Source organism: Euleptes europaea, chromosome 21 (genome assembly GCF_029931775.1).
Source record: "Euleptes europaea isolate rEulEur1 chromosome 21, rEulEur1.hap1, whole genome shotgun sequence".
In the NCBI taxonomy this organism is placed as follows: Eukaryota; Metazoa; Chordata; class Lepidosauria; order Squamata; family Sphaerodactylidae; genus Euleptes; species Euleptes europaea.
In genome coordinates this window covers 11,476,855-11,489,570 of record NC_079332.1, presented here as the reverse complement: position 1 = coordinate 11,489,570, position 12,716 = coordinate 11,476,855, and the positions used below count along the sequence as shown (strand labels likewise).

General features: G+C 51.0%; 1 protein-coding gene across 1 annotated transcript; it reads right to left on the bottom strand.

The window, feature by feature from the left end:
• Nucleotides 1-1,847: 1,847 nt before the first annotated feature.
• On the bottom strand, nt 1,848-12,113 carry TMEM11 (transmembrane protein 11). Its single transcript, XM_056866618.1, has 2 exons — nt 12,046-12,113; nt 1,848-2,523 (listed from the first exon to the last, which is right to left on the bottom strand). Exons 1-2 carry the CDS (start codon nt 12,111-12,113, stop codon nt 1,869-1,871), a joined length of 723 nt encoding a protein of 240 aa, XP_056722596.1. The 3' UTR covers nt 1,848-1,868.
• Nucleotides 12,114-12,716: the final 603 nt, after the last annotated feature.

Here is a 12,716-nt window from a genome sequence, read left to right as displayed (position 1 = left end):
TGAGTATAGGTCAATTAATATCACTGTCTATTCCAAGCAGAAGATACACAGCTGCTTTTCTGGCCCAGAGAAGCGCATCGGTCCTGGAGGAAAACGTATTTGCTTTTATTTCAGTTCATTCATAAACCATCTCCTCTCAACGAGCCCCCCCACATGGCAGTCAGAAAGTTCAGCACCAGATGCTTGTAGAAAAACCACATTTAGAGCCATAGTCTGCAGCCCAATAACAGCGAGGGAAAAACCAGCAAGAATCTACTTTGCCAGCTGTACAGATGTCTTGTTCTCAGAAACAGCAGCCTTTCGCTCCTTAGCCAAACTGACCCACTGAACGGACACAACGGCAGGCTCTTTGCTGGCTGCGCCAGATTCCAGCAGCTAAAGATAGCTGAGAGTTTTGGCTCTGCCCTTGCGGGATGCCTTTTCAAGGTCGCCAGCTTTATGGCACACAGGTCATGTTGCAGCGACCACGTTTAGAGAGGGTGGGCAGGCTCGTCTCTGGGCCACTCGGGTTTCACAGCTGAGCTCTCCAAATCTTGCACGGAGACTCAGGTGGAGCCTTGCAAAGATGCTGCACAAAATTATGCCAAGGGATTTCAGCTTCAAACTGGCAAGTGAAAGTCCAAATCGATCAGATGTGGAAACTTGTGCACTGTGCAAAACTGCCCTTGAATAGAGAATGGATGTGTGAGGGTAGAATAAATAATCACCATAAGAACATATGAACACATGAAGTTGCCTTCTACTTAATCAGACCCTTGGTCCATCAAAGTCAGCATTGTCTACTCAGACCGGCAGCAGCTCTCCAGGGTCTCTGGTCACATCACCTACTTGCCCAGTCCCTTTAACTGGAGAGGCCGGGGATTGAACCTGGGACCTTCTGCATGCCAAGCAGATGCTCTACCACTGAGCCACAGTGGTTCTACGTCAAGTTTTTCCTCTTAACGTTCACTAAAACTGCACACCTAGAGGAGGGGAATACTATGTGCGCGGCCCTCAGCTACTTGCAGGAAGTGTGGTGGAAAATGCTGTCAAGTCACAGCTGACTTATGGCGACCCTGTAGGATTTTCAGGGAAGAGATGTTAGGTGGTGGTTTGCCATTGCCTTCCTCTGCGTGGGCTGAGAGAGTTCGGAGAGAACTGTGTCTAGCCCAAAGTCACCCAGCAGGCTTCATGTGGAGGAGTGTGGAATTGAACCCAGTTCTCCAGATTAGAGTCCGCCGCTCTTAACCACTACGCCACACTGGCTCTCAGGAAGGCTATGGCCCCCAAGCCCATCTCAGTCCAGGGCAAACCCTCCCCGCTCTGTGCCCCCCCCAACTCCCATCAGCTGAAGCACCCCTGAAAAAGACACTCCTTCTAAGGGCAGCTTCGGCACCAAAAAAAAAAGGGGTGGGGGGGAGAAGCAAGATTTTATTTTTTCTTTGAAAGTCTCATCCTTTAATGAATGGTCAGTGAACTTCGAGCTGGTTCTGTAGAATACAATTAAACAATATACTTAAAGGTTTCTCAAAAGAAAGAGAGAAAGCTCGCAACCCCCCCTTCCCCTTGCCTGCGCATCGTTCCCGTTCATTGACATTCCGCGATCGACTTTGGCTCCCGCAGTGTTCCGTTCCACTGCAGAACCGATGTCCTGGGCGTAAGAAAGGACTGAACGTCCCCCCCCCTTTTACCGCGCCAAATCAGTGATGTGTTATTTTTGTGGGTTTTCTTTTTAAAAAAAATAAGTGGGATAAACCAAAACCACTTCCCTGGGTGCCCACCGAGAAGAGAGGGGGGAGGAAATCAATCGTTAACTGAGGGGGCCTTTTTTTTTCTTCAATACATTTTCCATGTCTTTCATGGGTTCCTCCTTTCCCCCGGCTGCACAATCATACGGCGTAGAGTTCATAAATCTTCTTTACACAGTACACCAGGGCAGCCAGGGCTATCGTGTTATGCAGTCTCTTTCTGTGCAGGTCATCCTTCCGCACCAGAACCACGGGAGTGGAGGAGGTGAGCGTGTGCAGGGGCAGGCGGGAGAGTTTATAGGCGTTGTACTCCACTTGGTACTTGCAGCAGGGGTCGAACTGCCAGGAGATCCCATAGAGGGTGCAGCAGGCTATGCTCAGCACGCCGGCGGGCAAGGAGATGTAGTGGGAATAGTCGGCAGGGACCACCAGGGGGGTGAAGAGGCAGGCGGTGCCCGCCAGCACGGCCGTCTTGTGCAGGCAGTTGCCGACGGTGATCCAGCGGGCCGTCTCGTCCCCGATGCGCGTGGGCTCGATCACGATGTACTTGTACTGGGCCTCCAAGGCCTGCTCCAGCTCGTACTCAAACTGGTCCTGCGCGTTTTCACCGTTGTAGATTTCGTGAACTATGTAACAGTCCGTGGCAGACAAGGCGACCCTGCGGGAAGAAAGGCAGAGTTGAACTGGGAAACTCACCAGTTGGCATTCCTCTCGGCTGGCCTTGGCTGCATTTATGGCCTCTGAACCTCCTAAGTTTCCTACACTGAAAAGCCTGTGCTTAGACGGATTTATGCTTCTGTAGGCCACAGAATTTCAAGTTTTGTGAGGTGACCTTGCGGGGGCAAGGGCAGATAAGGAGAGGAGCCCATGAAAATTAGGAACAGATGCAGAGGGCTCAGAGCACAGAAACCACCTTCTTGACTACAGGAAGCCCCGTCCAATATTCTTGCATTTCCAAACTTTCATTATGTGCACTTCTCTCTCTCTCACACACACACACAATTTCAAACTTCCTTCCTCAACCAGATGGCAAAAAAAAAAAAAAAAAAGGCCATAAAGCAACAAATACTTGATCTGCACCGAGTCGTAGGTCGCCCCTCTCTTTTACTAGCATTTTTTTCCTCCTGGGGACCCAGAGAATCTCAATGCAAAATAATCTGAAAGTAATTTTAAGGACTAAACCACAGGACCTAAGGGGGTTAAGGTCACTGACATGGTTCTGGAAAGGTGGGGCCAGAGGGGGTGTTTTTTTGGGAGGTATCCATTGGATGACAAATTGCGTGAGTTTCTCCTTCCTTCTGTGGGGTTCTTTGGGTGGTGGGGGTGCTCAACTGAAAACCAGCTGCTCCTGCATTCTCTCACGTAGGCCCTTCAGGATCCCACCTGCGTACTGATGGGGTCCCTTTGGGACCCCCCCTCCCCCGGCATTAAGCTTTGGGCAGCAAGAGGGCGTCGATAATCAATTTAGCACTTTTTAAAGATGCTGTGTCAGGGGAGGCCTTTATCTGGTGCCCGGGGGACGCTGCGGAACACCTTTGTTAGCAACCGGGCGGGACAAAGCTCCAGGGCAGCTGTTTGCGCCACGCATTCATTTTCTAGACCTTTTCACACACCCCAAAAAAACCACACACACAAAGGGAAGCTTTATGTTGCACGGCGTTCTGTTCAGCGTCTCATCTGGAATGATGGTTGCATCGACAGCGCTTGGTGGGAGAAGGCAGAATTTAGTGGTGTGGCGAGAAAGGGGGGCGGGAACCGTCTGTGCCAAAACAGAGGCAAACACAAGAATCTCGAGATGTGCGTGGAGGAATTCACAGACCCTATCCGTTGCCTTGTGACTACCCATTAGCAATTTTTTTAAAAAATACAGACGTGGTTCAAACGCACTCACCGCCCAATGCACCCCCAAGATTGCTGAAGAACTTCCTCACCTTCCAGAAAGCTAAACTTTGGTATGCAACTAGCCAGGTTGGTAGATAATGCTGAAAATTAACTATTTTAATATCTCACAGTCAAAAGCTGAAGCTGAGCTGTGGGGGCTCTGGTGTGCCTTCACACTCTCAAGGCAGCCAGGGATGGGGGAGGGGGGCGAGAAGAATGTATGACTGTGGCTCGGTAGAGCCTCTGCTTGGCATGCAGAAGGTCCCAGGTTCAATCCTCGGCATCTCCAGTTAAAGCACTGGTTCCCAACCGGGGGTCCGTGGACCCCCAGGGGTCCACAAGAACTAAATTAAGGTCTGCGAAACAAAGTTATAAACCCGTAATAAATTAATATTTTCAATTAAAAGTTCTCTATTATAAAAATATATATTTAAATATTATTCTAAGTTTAATGTTTAACTAACAGTTATGATTAAAGTTTATTTTCAAATTCTCAGAATTTTTATTTTGAACCTTGGGGTCCCTGCACCAAACAAAAAAGTCCTAGTGGTCCCTGGTCAAAAAAAGGTTGGGAACCACTGAGTTAAAGGAACCAGGCAAGTAGGTGATGTGAAAGACCTCCGCCTGAGACCCTGGAGAGCCACTGCCAGTCTGAGTAGACAATACTGACTTTGATGGACCAAGGGTCTGATTCAGTATAAGGCAGCTTCACGTGTTCATGTGTATTTCCCAGCTTTGTTTACTTGTGCATGTGTGCATACGAATATGTACATGGAACTTGCACACACCTATAACCAGAATTTCACGTGCAAAGGAAAAAACCCAATACCGATGCTTGGAAACTCAAATTGTTTTTTCCAACCTGTGTGTGCACACAACTGCATACCTGTATGTTAAGGCGGCAAGCTTTAATGGTTCCCAGTTCAGTTTGGTGTGAGAGTTGATTCTAAATTAATGGAAGACCCAGTGCCTAGGCATGCCAGTATAACAAAAAGCAGGAAAGGAAAATATGAATGATAGCCTTTTCCTGTCTAAAAATAAGTAGCAGCATCAGGTTAAATAAGGTAAAGGTCCCCTGTGCAAGCGCCGGGTCATTACTGACCCATGGGGTGACGCCACTTCCCGACGTTTCCTAGGCAGACTTTGTTTACAGGGTGGCTTGCCAGTGCCTTCCCCAGTCATCTTCCCTTTACCCCCAGCAAGCCGGGTCCTCATTTGACCGACCCCGGAAGGATGGAAGGCTGAGTCAACCTTGAGCCGGCTCCCTGAAACCGACTTCTGTCGGGATTGAACTCAGGTTGTGAGCACAACCTTTGACTGCAGTACTGCAGCATCAGGTTAGGGCACCAAAAATAAATTAAATTATGTTTGTACACTTTCCCTCATATCTCAAAAAAGGCACCTATGTTGGGGTGCTGATTCACAATTGCATTTACATTTAATCCATAGATCAGTTAAAAGGTAAATGGCTGACAATTCGCCCACCGCGTCTTTCATTGGCCGGCAGCACTAATAAATTTGCATATGCACACACCGTGCTCTTTTGACATATGCTCACCAGTGCTGCTGAAGGCTTCTGGGTAAACCACTTCCAAATGGAGAAATTTAAGAGTCAGTTCTCTGTTCATTAAAAGGGAGATTTAAAAGAAGAGGGCAGAGTGCCGCTGGGAAGGAAGTTTTTCATTTTTAAAGTTAATGTACACCCCACCTGTCTCTCCAAGGGGGACCCCCCACAAAAGCAGCTTACATTGTTCCCCTTGCCTCCATTTTACCCTCACTACTGCCCTGTGAGGTAGGCCAGGACAAGAACATGTGACTGGCCCAAAGTCACCCTGCTTGCATCCACAGCAAAGTGGGAACTCGAACCTCGGAGTCAGACTGGGATCAGGGAGACGAACAACTATGCCACCCTCTCTTGCGATTTGCCTCACGTGGTGCATATGTTAACAGGGCAACGTCAATCACGGGAGCTTTAGCATCAAGGGATTTATTTCACTGAAATCCAAGTTATGACCAATCCTTGTTAGATCAGCGCAGCCTGGCACAACCAAATGCACCCATGAACACGTGAAGCTGCCTTATACTGAATCAAAACTCTGGTCCATCAAGGTCAGTATTGTCGACTTAGCAGCAGCTCTCCAGGGACTCAGATGGAGGTCTTTCACATCACCTACTACCTGACCATTTTAAACAAGAGACGATGAAGAAGAGTTGGTTTTTATATGCCGACTTTCTCTACCACTTAAGGCTTACAATCACCTTCCCCTCCTCCCCACAACAGACACCCTGTGATTTAGGTGGGGCTGAAGAGCTCTGTGACTAGCCCAAGGTCACCCAGCTGGCTTCATGTGTAGGAGTGGGGAAACCAACCCAGGTCACCACAGTAGCGTCCGCCGCTCATGTGGAGGAGTGGGGAATCAAACCTGGTTCTCCAGTTCAGAGTCCACCACTCCAAACCACCATTCTTAACCACTATACCACGCTGAACCTGGGACCTTCTACATGCAAAGCAGAGGCTCTACCACTGAGACACGGCCCCTCCCCATGTTTTAAGTAGTATAACTCAAGATCCGGCTGAAACTCTGTTATGTCTCGACGTCAGCCATAGCTGAAGAACGCCACATTATCAAACCAGCACACTGATTTGACCAAATGGCTTCCAACAGAGCTGCAGCAGCCGGGCAGGAACTGCTGATCGGAGCCAAGAGCAGCGGCAAAAAGTTTTTCCCAGAGCATCACTCCGCAGGCTGCCACCCTCCGCCCACTCACATCAGACCAGTGGAGCAAAACTTCAGGATAAATCAGGGCGCAACTAAACGTGAAGGGGCACAGGCACGGATTTCTCACTCCACACCAAAAACCACAAGTTCAGACCCGAGTAAAAGTAGCTTATTACCAGTTAAGAAGTTTGCCCAACTGGAAAACTCACGTGGCGGGATCAGGCGACTGGCATTTCGTGCAAGGAAACGAATACGGGCAAAGCCTTTTGCTCAAAATCCGCGCTTGAGCTTCACCCTGCTGTTTTCTTTTACAAACTGAACACCACGCTCCAGCGTCTTTGGCCAGACTGTAAGAGCACATTAAACTTAAAGAGAAACCATGACTGTAATCTGGATTTTGGTGGCTACATCAGAAACCAGTAGACACTCCTTTGGGGTGGGGGAGGTGAAAGCAGTAACAATAATACTTAGTAGTTATAGAGAACTTCTGAATGTTCAAAGCTGTGTCATACAACTTCCCTGAAGGTTTTTAAGCAGAGGCTAGATGGCCATCTGTCAGCAATGCTGACTCTATAAACTTGGGCAGTTCATGAGAGGGGGGGCATCTTGGCCATCTTCTGGGCACTGGGGGTGGGGGGGGAGGTAGTTGTGAGTTTCCTGCATTGTGCAGCGGGTTGGACTAGATGAGCCTGGTGGTCCCTTCCAGCTCTATGATTCTACAACAACCCTCTAAGGTCGGTCACACTGCGGATGAGGGAGCTGAGATTCAAAGACAATGCCTTGACCAAGGCCAAATTCATGGCTCAAATGAAACCTAAACCAGGGACTTGCTCCTCTAATTCATGGCTCTTAGCCTCCTACATTATGCTCGCTCTCATGGATATTGAAAGCGGCTCAGGAAGAAGAAGAGTTGGTTTTTATATGCTGACTTTCTCTACCACTTAAGGAAGACTCAAACCAGCTTACAATCACCTTCCCTTCCCCACAGCAGGCACCCTCTGAGGTAGGTGGGACTGAGAGAGAGCTGTGACTAGCCCAAGGGTTCAGAGAAGTGTTTGCCAGCCAAATCGTGACGTGCAAAACTCACAGAAGTGGCTAAAACACTTGCAGACGTCAATCCCACATTCCAAAGATAGGCCTCGTTGCCTTGGTCTTCCTGTGATGTCCAGGTCAGCTGTAACATTCTGTTCTTTAAGCTCTTATCCAGTGCACAGAAATCTACACACACGTTTAGCTCCGGCTCTTTGGGGAAAGAGACCACCAGTTCTCTGGATCTGTTTCACTGAGAATCCCGAAAGGAGAATCAGATCCCAGGAGCCAAGTCCCGGGCCAATCTCTTTACCATTTACATGTAGGTCTATGATCTAACACAGACCCTGGGCTTTTTCTATCAACTAGGCTAGCAACAGAAATTAATTCTGGCCCTGTGGTGTGGGCTTTCCAGAATAATTCGAATGGGAAAACTTTCCGATGCTCTGAATAAAGTGAAATTTGATTCTAACATGCATATTGACTTGTATGGGAGGGAAGGCAGTGTGGTATAGCCTGATCTCATTGGATCTTGGAAGCTAAGCAGGGTCAGTGCTTGGAAGGGAGACCTCCCAGGAAGACAATGGCAAACCACCTCTGCTTCTCATTTGCCTTGGAAGCCCCTTGCTGAGGTCGTCATAAGTTGGAAGCTAAGCCGGGTCGGTACTTGAAAGGGAGATCACCAGGGAAGGCTCTGCAGAGGAAGGCAATGGCCAGACCACCAGGGAAGGCTCTGCAGAGGAAGGCAATGGCCAGCCATCTCCCTTGCCTTGAAAGCCCCTTCCTGAGGTCGCCATAAGTTGGAAGCTAAGCCGGGTCGGTACTTGGAAGGGAGACCACCAGGGAAGGCAATGGCCAGCCACCTCTGCTTCTCACTTGCCTTGAAAGCCCATTGATGGGGTAACCATAAATATTGGATGTAAGTCAACCAAGGAAGACTTTGCAGAGGAAGGCAATGGCCAGCCACCTCTGCTTCTCACTTGCCTTGAAAGCCCCTTGCTGGGGTCACTTTGGGTCAGCTGCAACTTGATGGCACACACACACTGACTTGCATTGAGTAAACACATTTTAACAGTCCCAACACCAACAAACACTTGAAACCTCATCGCTTGCATTAATCAGTTCCATATCAGAGTGATGATGACAATATCCCTCCCACCTTCACAAGGGAATCCTTAGTTCCATGACATTTTTGAGCACAGGCACAACGGCCAAATGATCTGAACAGCGAATTGACCGGCTCCCCAACTTCAGGGTGTTTTGAGATACTTATATTAAATGTTACTAGAATCTAAGCCATTAAGACAATGTTTTACTCATCTGTTATTTCCCCTGACACTAACTATCTCACGTCAGGAAGAGCGCCTTTTAGACTCGCCGCCCAAAAGCACACAAAGCAGTTCCAAAAGCCGTCTTGTTGATGAGAAATCTGGCAGTGGGAACCTGATGCATATCCATTCTCTCCAGTGTTAGAGCAGCATGCCTTTGATACTAGGTGCTGTGGAACACAGGCAAGGTAATGCTCCTGCAGTCGTCTCGCTTGTGGGCTTCCTAGAGGCACCTGGTTGGCCACTGTGCGATCAGACTGCTGGACTTGACGGGCCTTTGCCTGATCCAGCAGGGCTTTTCTTATGTTCTTATGAACCTGATAACACAGCAAAGAGTGATGGGAACTGCATCTACCACACAAGAGGCACAAACTCTGCGGTCATCTAATGAACACTGAGATTTCTTCTTCAGCCGAGCTGTATTCCTGGCATCCAAAGATAAGCAGGTGTTGCTCATTCAAGGCTATCTTTCTGGCATTCCCAACTTCCCAGTTTGGAGAAACCATAACACAACGCAAATAAAGAGATTTCCAACCAGAACGATGTGAATGCACCACATTGCTGGGTCAGCTGTATGTCAGCAGTACTTAGAGTGACTTCCATCACCCTTGCTGAGCTTACGGAAACAAGGATAATACTGAACGCCTGTTATTAGATAGTATACATCGTACTGCAATCATCTATGTCAGTGCTGATACTTCCCTATGGCAAATGCTAACCAGGGCTTGCTGCTTTAACTCCAGTTAAGAGTTTAACTCTGATAAAAAAGGAGCTGTCATGGAAATAATGCACCAATACAAATGGCAGACATTTCACAGAAACCTTTGAATGGAGGAGCAAAAATAAAAGTTATGTTGCACTCCCCAGATGAGAATGTTGCTTTATACCTACTAACGTTTTAGAAGCTAGCTAACATGGAACATAAGGTGTACAACTCCATGGCAAAAATCTAACCCCCAAAACCGGGAGAGAGGACAGGGTACCTTAACAGAATTCTGCAAACTCATAAGTTGCCCCTTCTTATTCGCACTTTCTGTGGATCAGATGATGAAGAAGAAGGGTTGGTTTTTATATGTCGACGTTCTCTACCACTTAAGGAAGAATCAAACCGGCTTACAATCACCTTCCTCTCCCCACAACAGACACCCTGTGAGGTAGGTGGGGCTGAGAGAGCTGTGACTAGCCCAAGGTCACCCATCTGACTTCATGTGGAGGAGCGGGGAAACAAATCCAGCTCACCAGATTAGCCTCTGCCGCTCATGTGGAAGAGTGGGGAATTGAACCCGGTTCTCCAGATCAGAGTCCACCACTCCAAACCACCACTTAACCACTACACCACGCTGGCACTCAAAGTACCGAAGTGCCAAAGGCAACAAACAGCAGTCGAGTTCCTTCAGTTTCCTCTCCAAACCCAGAACAATGCTTCAACCCCCTAAAAACACAAATCACTCAACCCGCACTAACAGCTGTGTACTAACAGCTTCAGAGGGCTTAGGGGGGTATTTACGGGCCTGCGAAAATAGATCACAGGAGCATCCAAGAACATTTGCCATGCCGGATCTCGCCACCTCTCCGCCTAACACCTGGGCATGGCAAAAAGCCTCCTTTAAGTAACGGCCCAGCTTTAAACTGACCTCCCTTTGCCCACTCCCCTCCCTCCCCATTCCAGTGGAAAAACTCACACACACATACCCCAGCCAAACTGTTCTGCCCTCCCAGAACTGCAATGGGCGCTTGCAAGGTGCGAGCTTCACACCAAATGCCTCAGAGGGCAACGAGAGCTCCTAGGTCACCAACATATCTTCCTTGACCTTCTTTCCCTCCTGCAAGCCCTTCTCCGGCCCCTCCCCGGACAACCACCCTGAAACCCTACCCTCACTCCCCCCCTCATTCACTGTCCCCAAACCACCACCTCCCGCCTCAGCATCCCCCCACCGTCGCCTAAGCTGCACCTCAACTCCCTCCATGCCCTTGGGATAAGGATAATATCCTTATTTACTCAGTTAAGCTCCACCTTTCTCTCCCAGGGAGACCCTCCACAATGGCTTGCCCCAAACTCCTACACCCTCCCAAACCCTTGACCTAATTCCTACTTGCATCACACCCTGCCCGCCCCCCCTTACCAATCCTTGAATGTTGTACAAGACCAACCCAGCCCCCCCCAGCAGGCGCCCCGTTCTCCAAGGCACACAGTTACCTTTCCCCCCCCCCGCGCCTCTCCCAACCCCAAGTCTCACCTCTAGAGACCTGTAAAACTTCACCTACCCTAGATTTGAACTCAGGGCCAGCCAACAAGGCCTTGAGTGTTGTACAGGACCAACCCAGCCCCCTCAGCCTTCCCCCCCCTGTTCTCCAAGGCACACAATTACCACCACCCCACGCCTCTCCCAAGCCCCAAGTCTCACCTCTAGAGATCTGTAAAACCCCACCCTCCCTGGATTTGAACTCAGGGCCAGCCTACAAGACCTTGAGAGTTGCACAGGACCAACCCAGCCCCCCCCCCAGTTCTCCAAGGCACACAATTACCTCCCCCCACCATGCCTCTCCCAAGCCCCAAGTCTCACCTCTAGAGTCCTGTAAAAACCACACCTACCCTAGATTTGAACTCAGGGCCAGCCTACAAGGCCTTGAGAGTTGTACAGGACCAACCCAGGCCCCCCCCCAGCCTGCGCCCCCTGTTCTCCAAGGCACACAATTACCACCACTCCACACCTCTCCCAACCCCAAGTCTCACCTCTAGAGACCTGTAAAACCCCACCCTCCCTGGATTTGAACTCAGGGCCAGACTACAAGACATTGAGAGCTGCACAGGACCAACCCAGCCCCCCCCCCCAGCCTGCGCCCCCTGTTCTCCAAGGCACACAATTACCTCCCCCCACCACGCCTCCCCCAACCCCAAGTCTCACCTCTAGAGTCCTGTTTAAAAAAAAACCTCACCCACTCCGGATTTGAACTAGGGGCCAGCCTACCCCCCCCTGCGGCCTACCCACCCCCAAAGCTGCTCTGCCCTTCCCATTCCCCCCTCCTCCTCAGCTCCCCCTGACCCCCCCACCCATCACGACCCCCCCCATCCTCCACACACAGACATCCCCGTCAGGCCTCGCACAACCAACACCCCCCCACAAAGGCACACCCGACCCCCCCACATAAAAAACCCCCAAATTTGCCACCTCAACGGAAAGAAAGGGGCCCCTTTGTGTGTGTCCGTCCGCCCCCCCCCAATACCACCCCGCGGCCTAGCTCTCAACCGACCCCTGAGGCGGCCCCCGCCGCCCGCTTGGGACCAGGGCCTAAGGGGGGGGGGAAGCCGGGCCAAGGGCAGCCCGGGCCAGGCCGGGGGGGGCCCTCCTTCGCTCTCACCTCTCCCTGCCGCCTCCTCCGCCGCTGGAGCTGCCGGGCCCCGCGCGCCTCCTTCCCCAGGCCGCCATCTTGGAGAGACAGACTCGCTTCGCAAATGTCTCCGCCAAAAGTGGGGGGGGGAGAGGGAGGGGGGGGCGTCCAGACAGAGAGGCGAGGAAGAGGAGGGGGGAAATTGGCGGCCGCGCGGGGCCTGCCGGGAAAGGTAGTCCTCGGCCGGGGGAGCCGGGCGGGGAGGCGAGGGTTCCCGCGGCCGCGCTCGAACCACAAGCCCCAGAGTGCTTTGCGGGGCGGGGGGGAAGAAACCAAACCGCGGCGCTCTCGCTCCCCGTCGCCCCGCGCGCTTATGGGAAATGTAGTCGCCGCGGGGGGAGCGGTAGGTTGCGGAGGGCGGGCGGGAGGACTACGATTCCCAGAAGAGGGCGAACGCCGCGTCGGCGCCCGCTGAAGGCCGCGTGGGTCTGGCGGGCAGAGGGAGGACTTAGTCCCCGCCCCTTCGGGGCTGGCCAATCAGGACCCGCGCCCTGCAGAACGGTCTGTCCCTAACCTCTATCCGAGAATCGCTTCTTTGCAGCTCAGCTATATTGCACATAATTCCCAGTGGGTAGCCGTGTTAGTCTGTCTGCAGTAGTAGAGAAGAGCAAGAGTCCAGTAGCACCTTAAAGACTAACAAG

Bases quoted from the DNA above. Each gene is read 5' to 3' on its own strand.
- TMEM11 (XM_056866618.1), bottom strand. From the start codon at position 12,113: ATGGCGGCCTGGGGAAGGAGGCGCGCGGGGCCCGGCAGCTCCAGCGGC. The intron at 2,524-12,045 runs GTGAGAGCGAAG...TGTGGCCTACAG, and splicing joins GGAGGAGGCGGCAGGGAGAG to AAGCATAAATCCGTCTAAGC.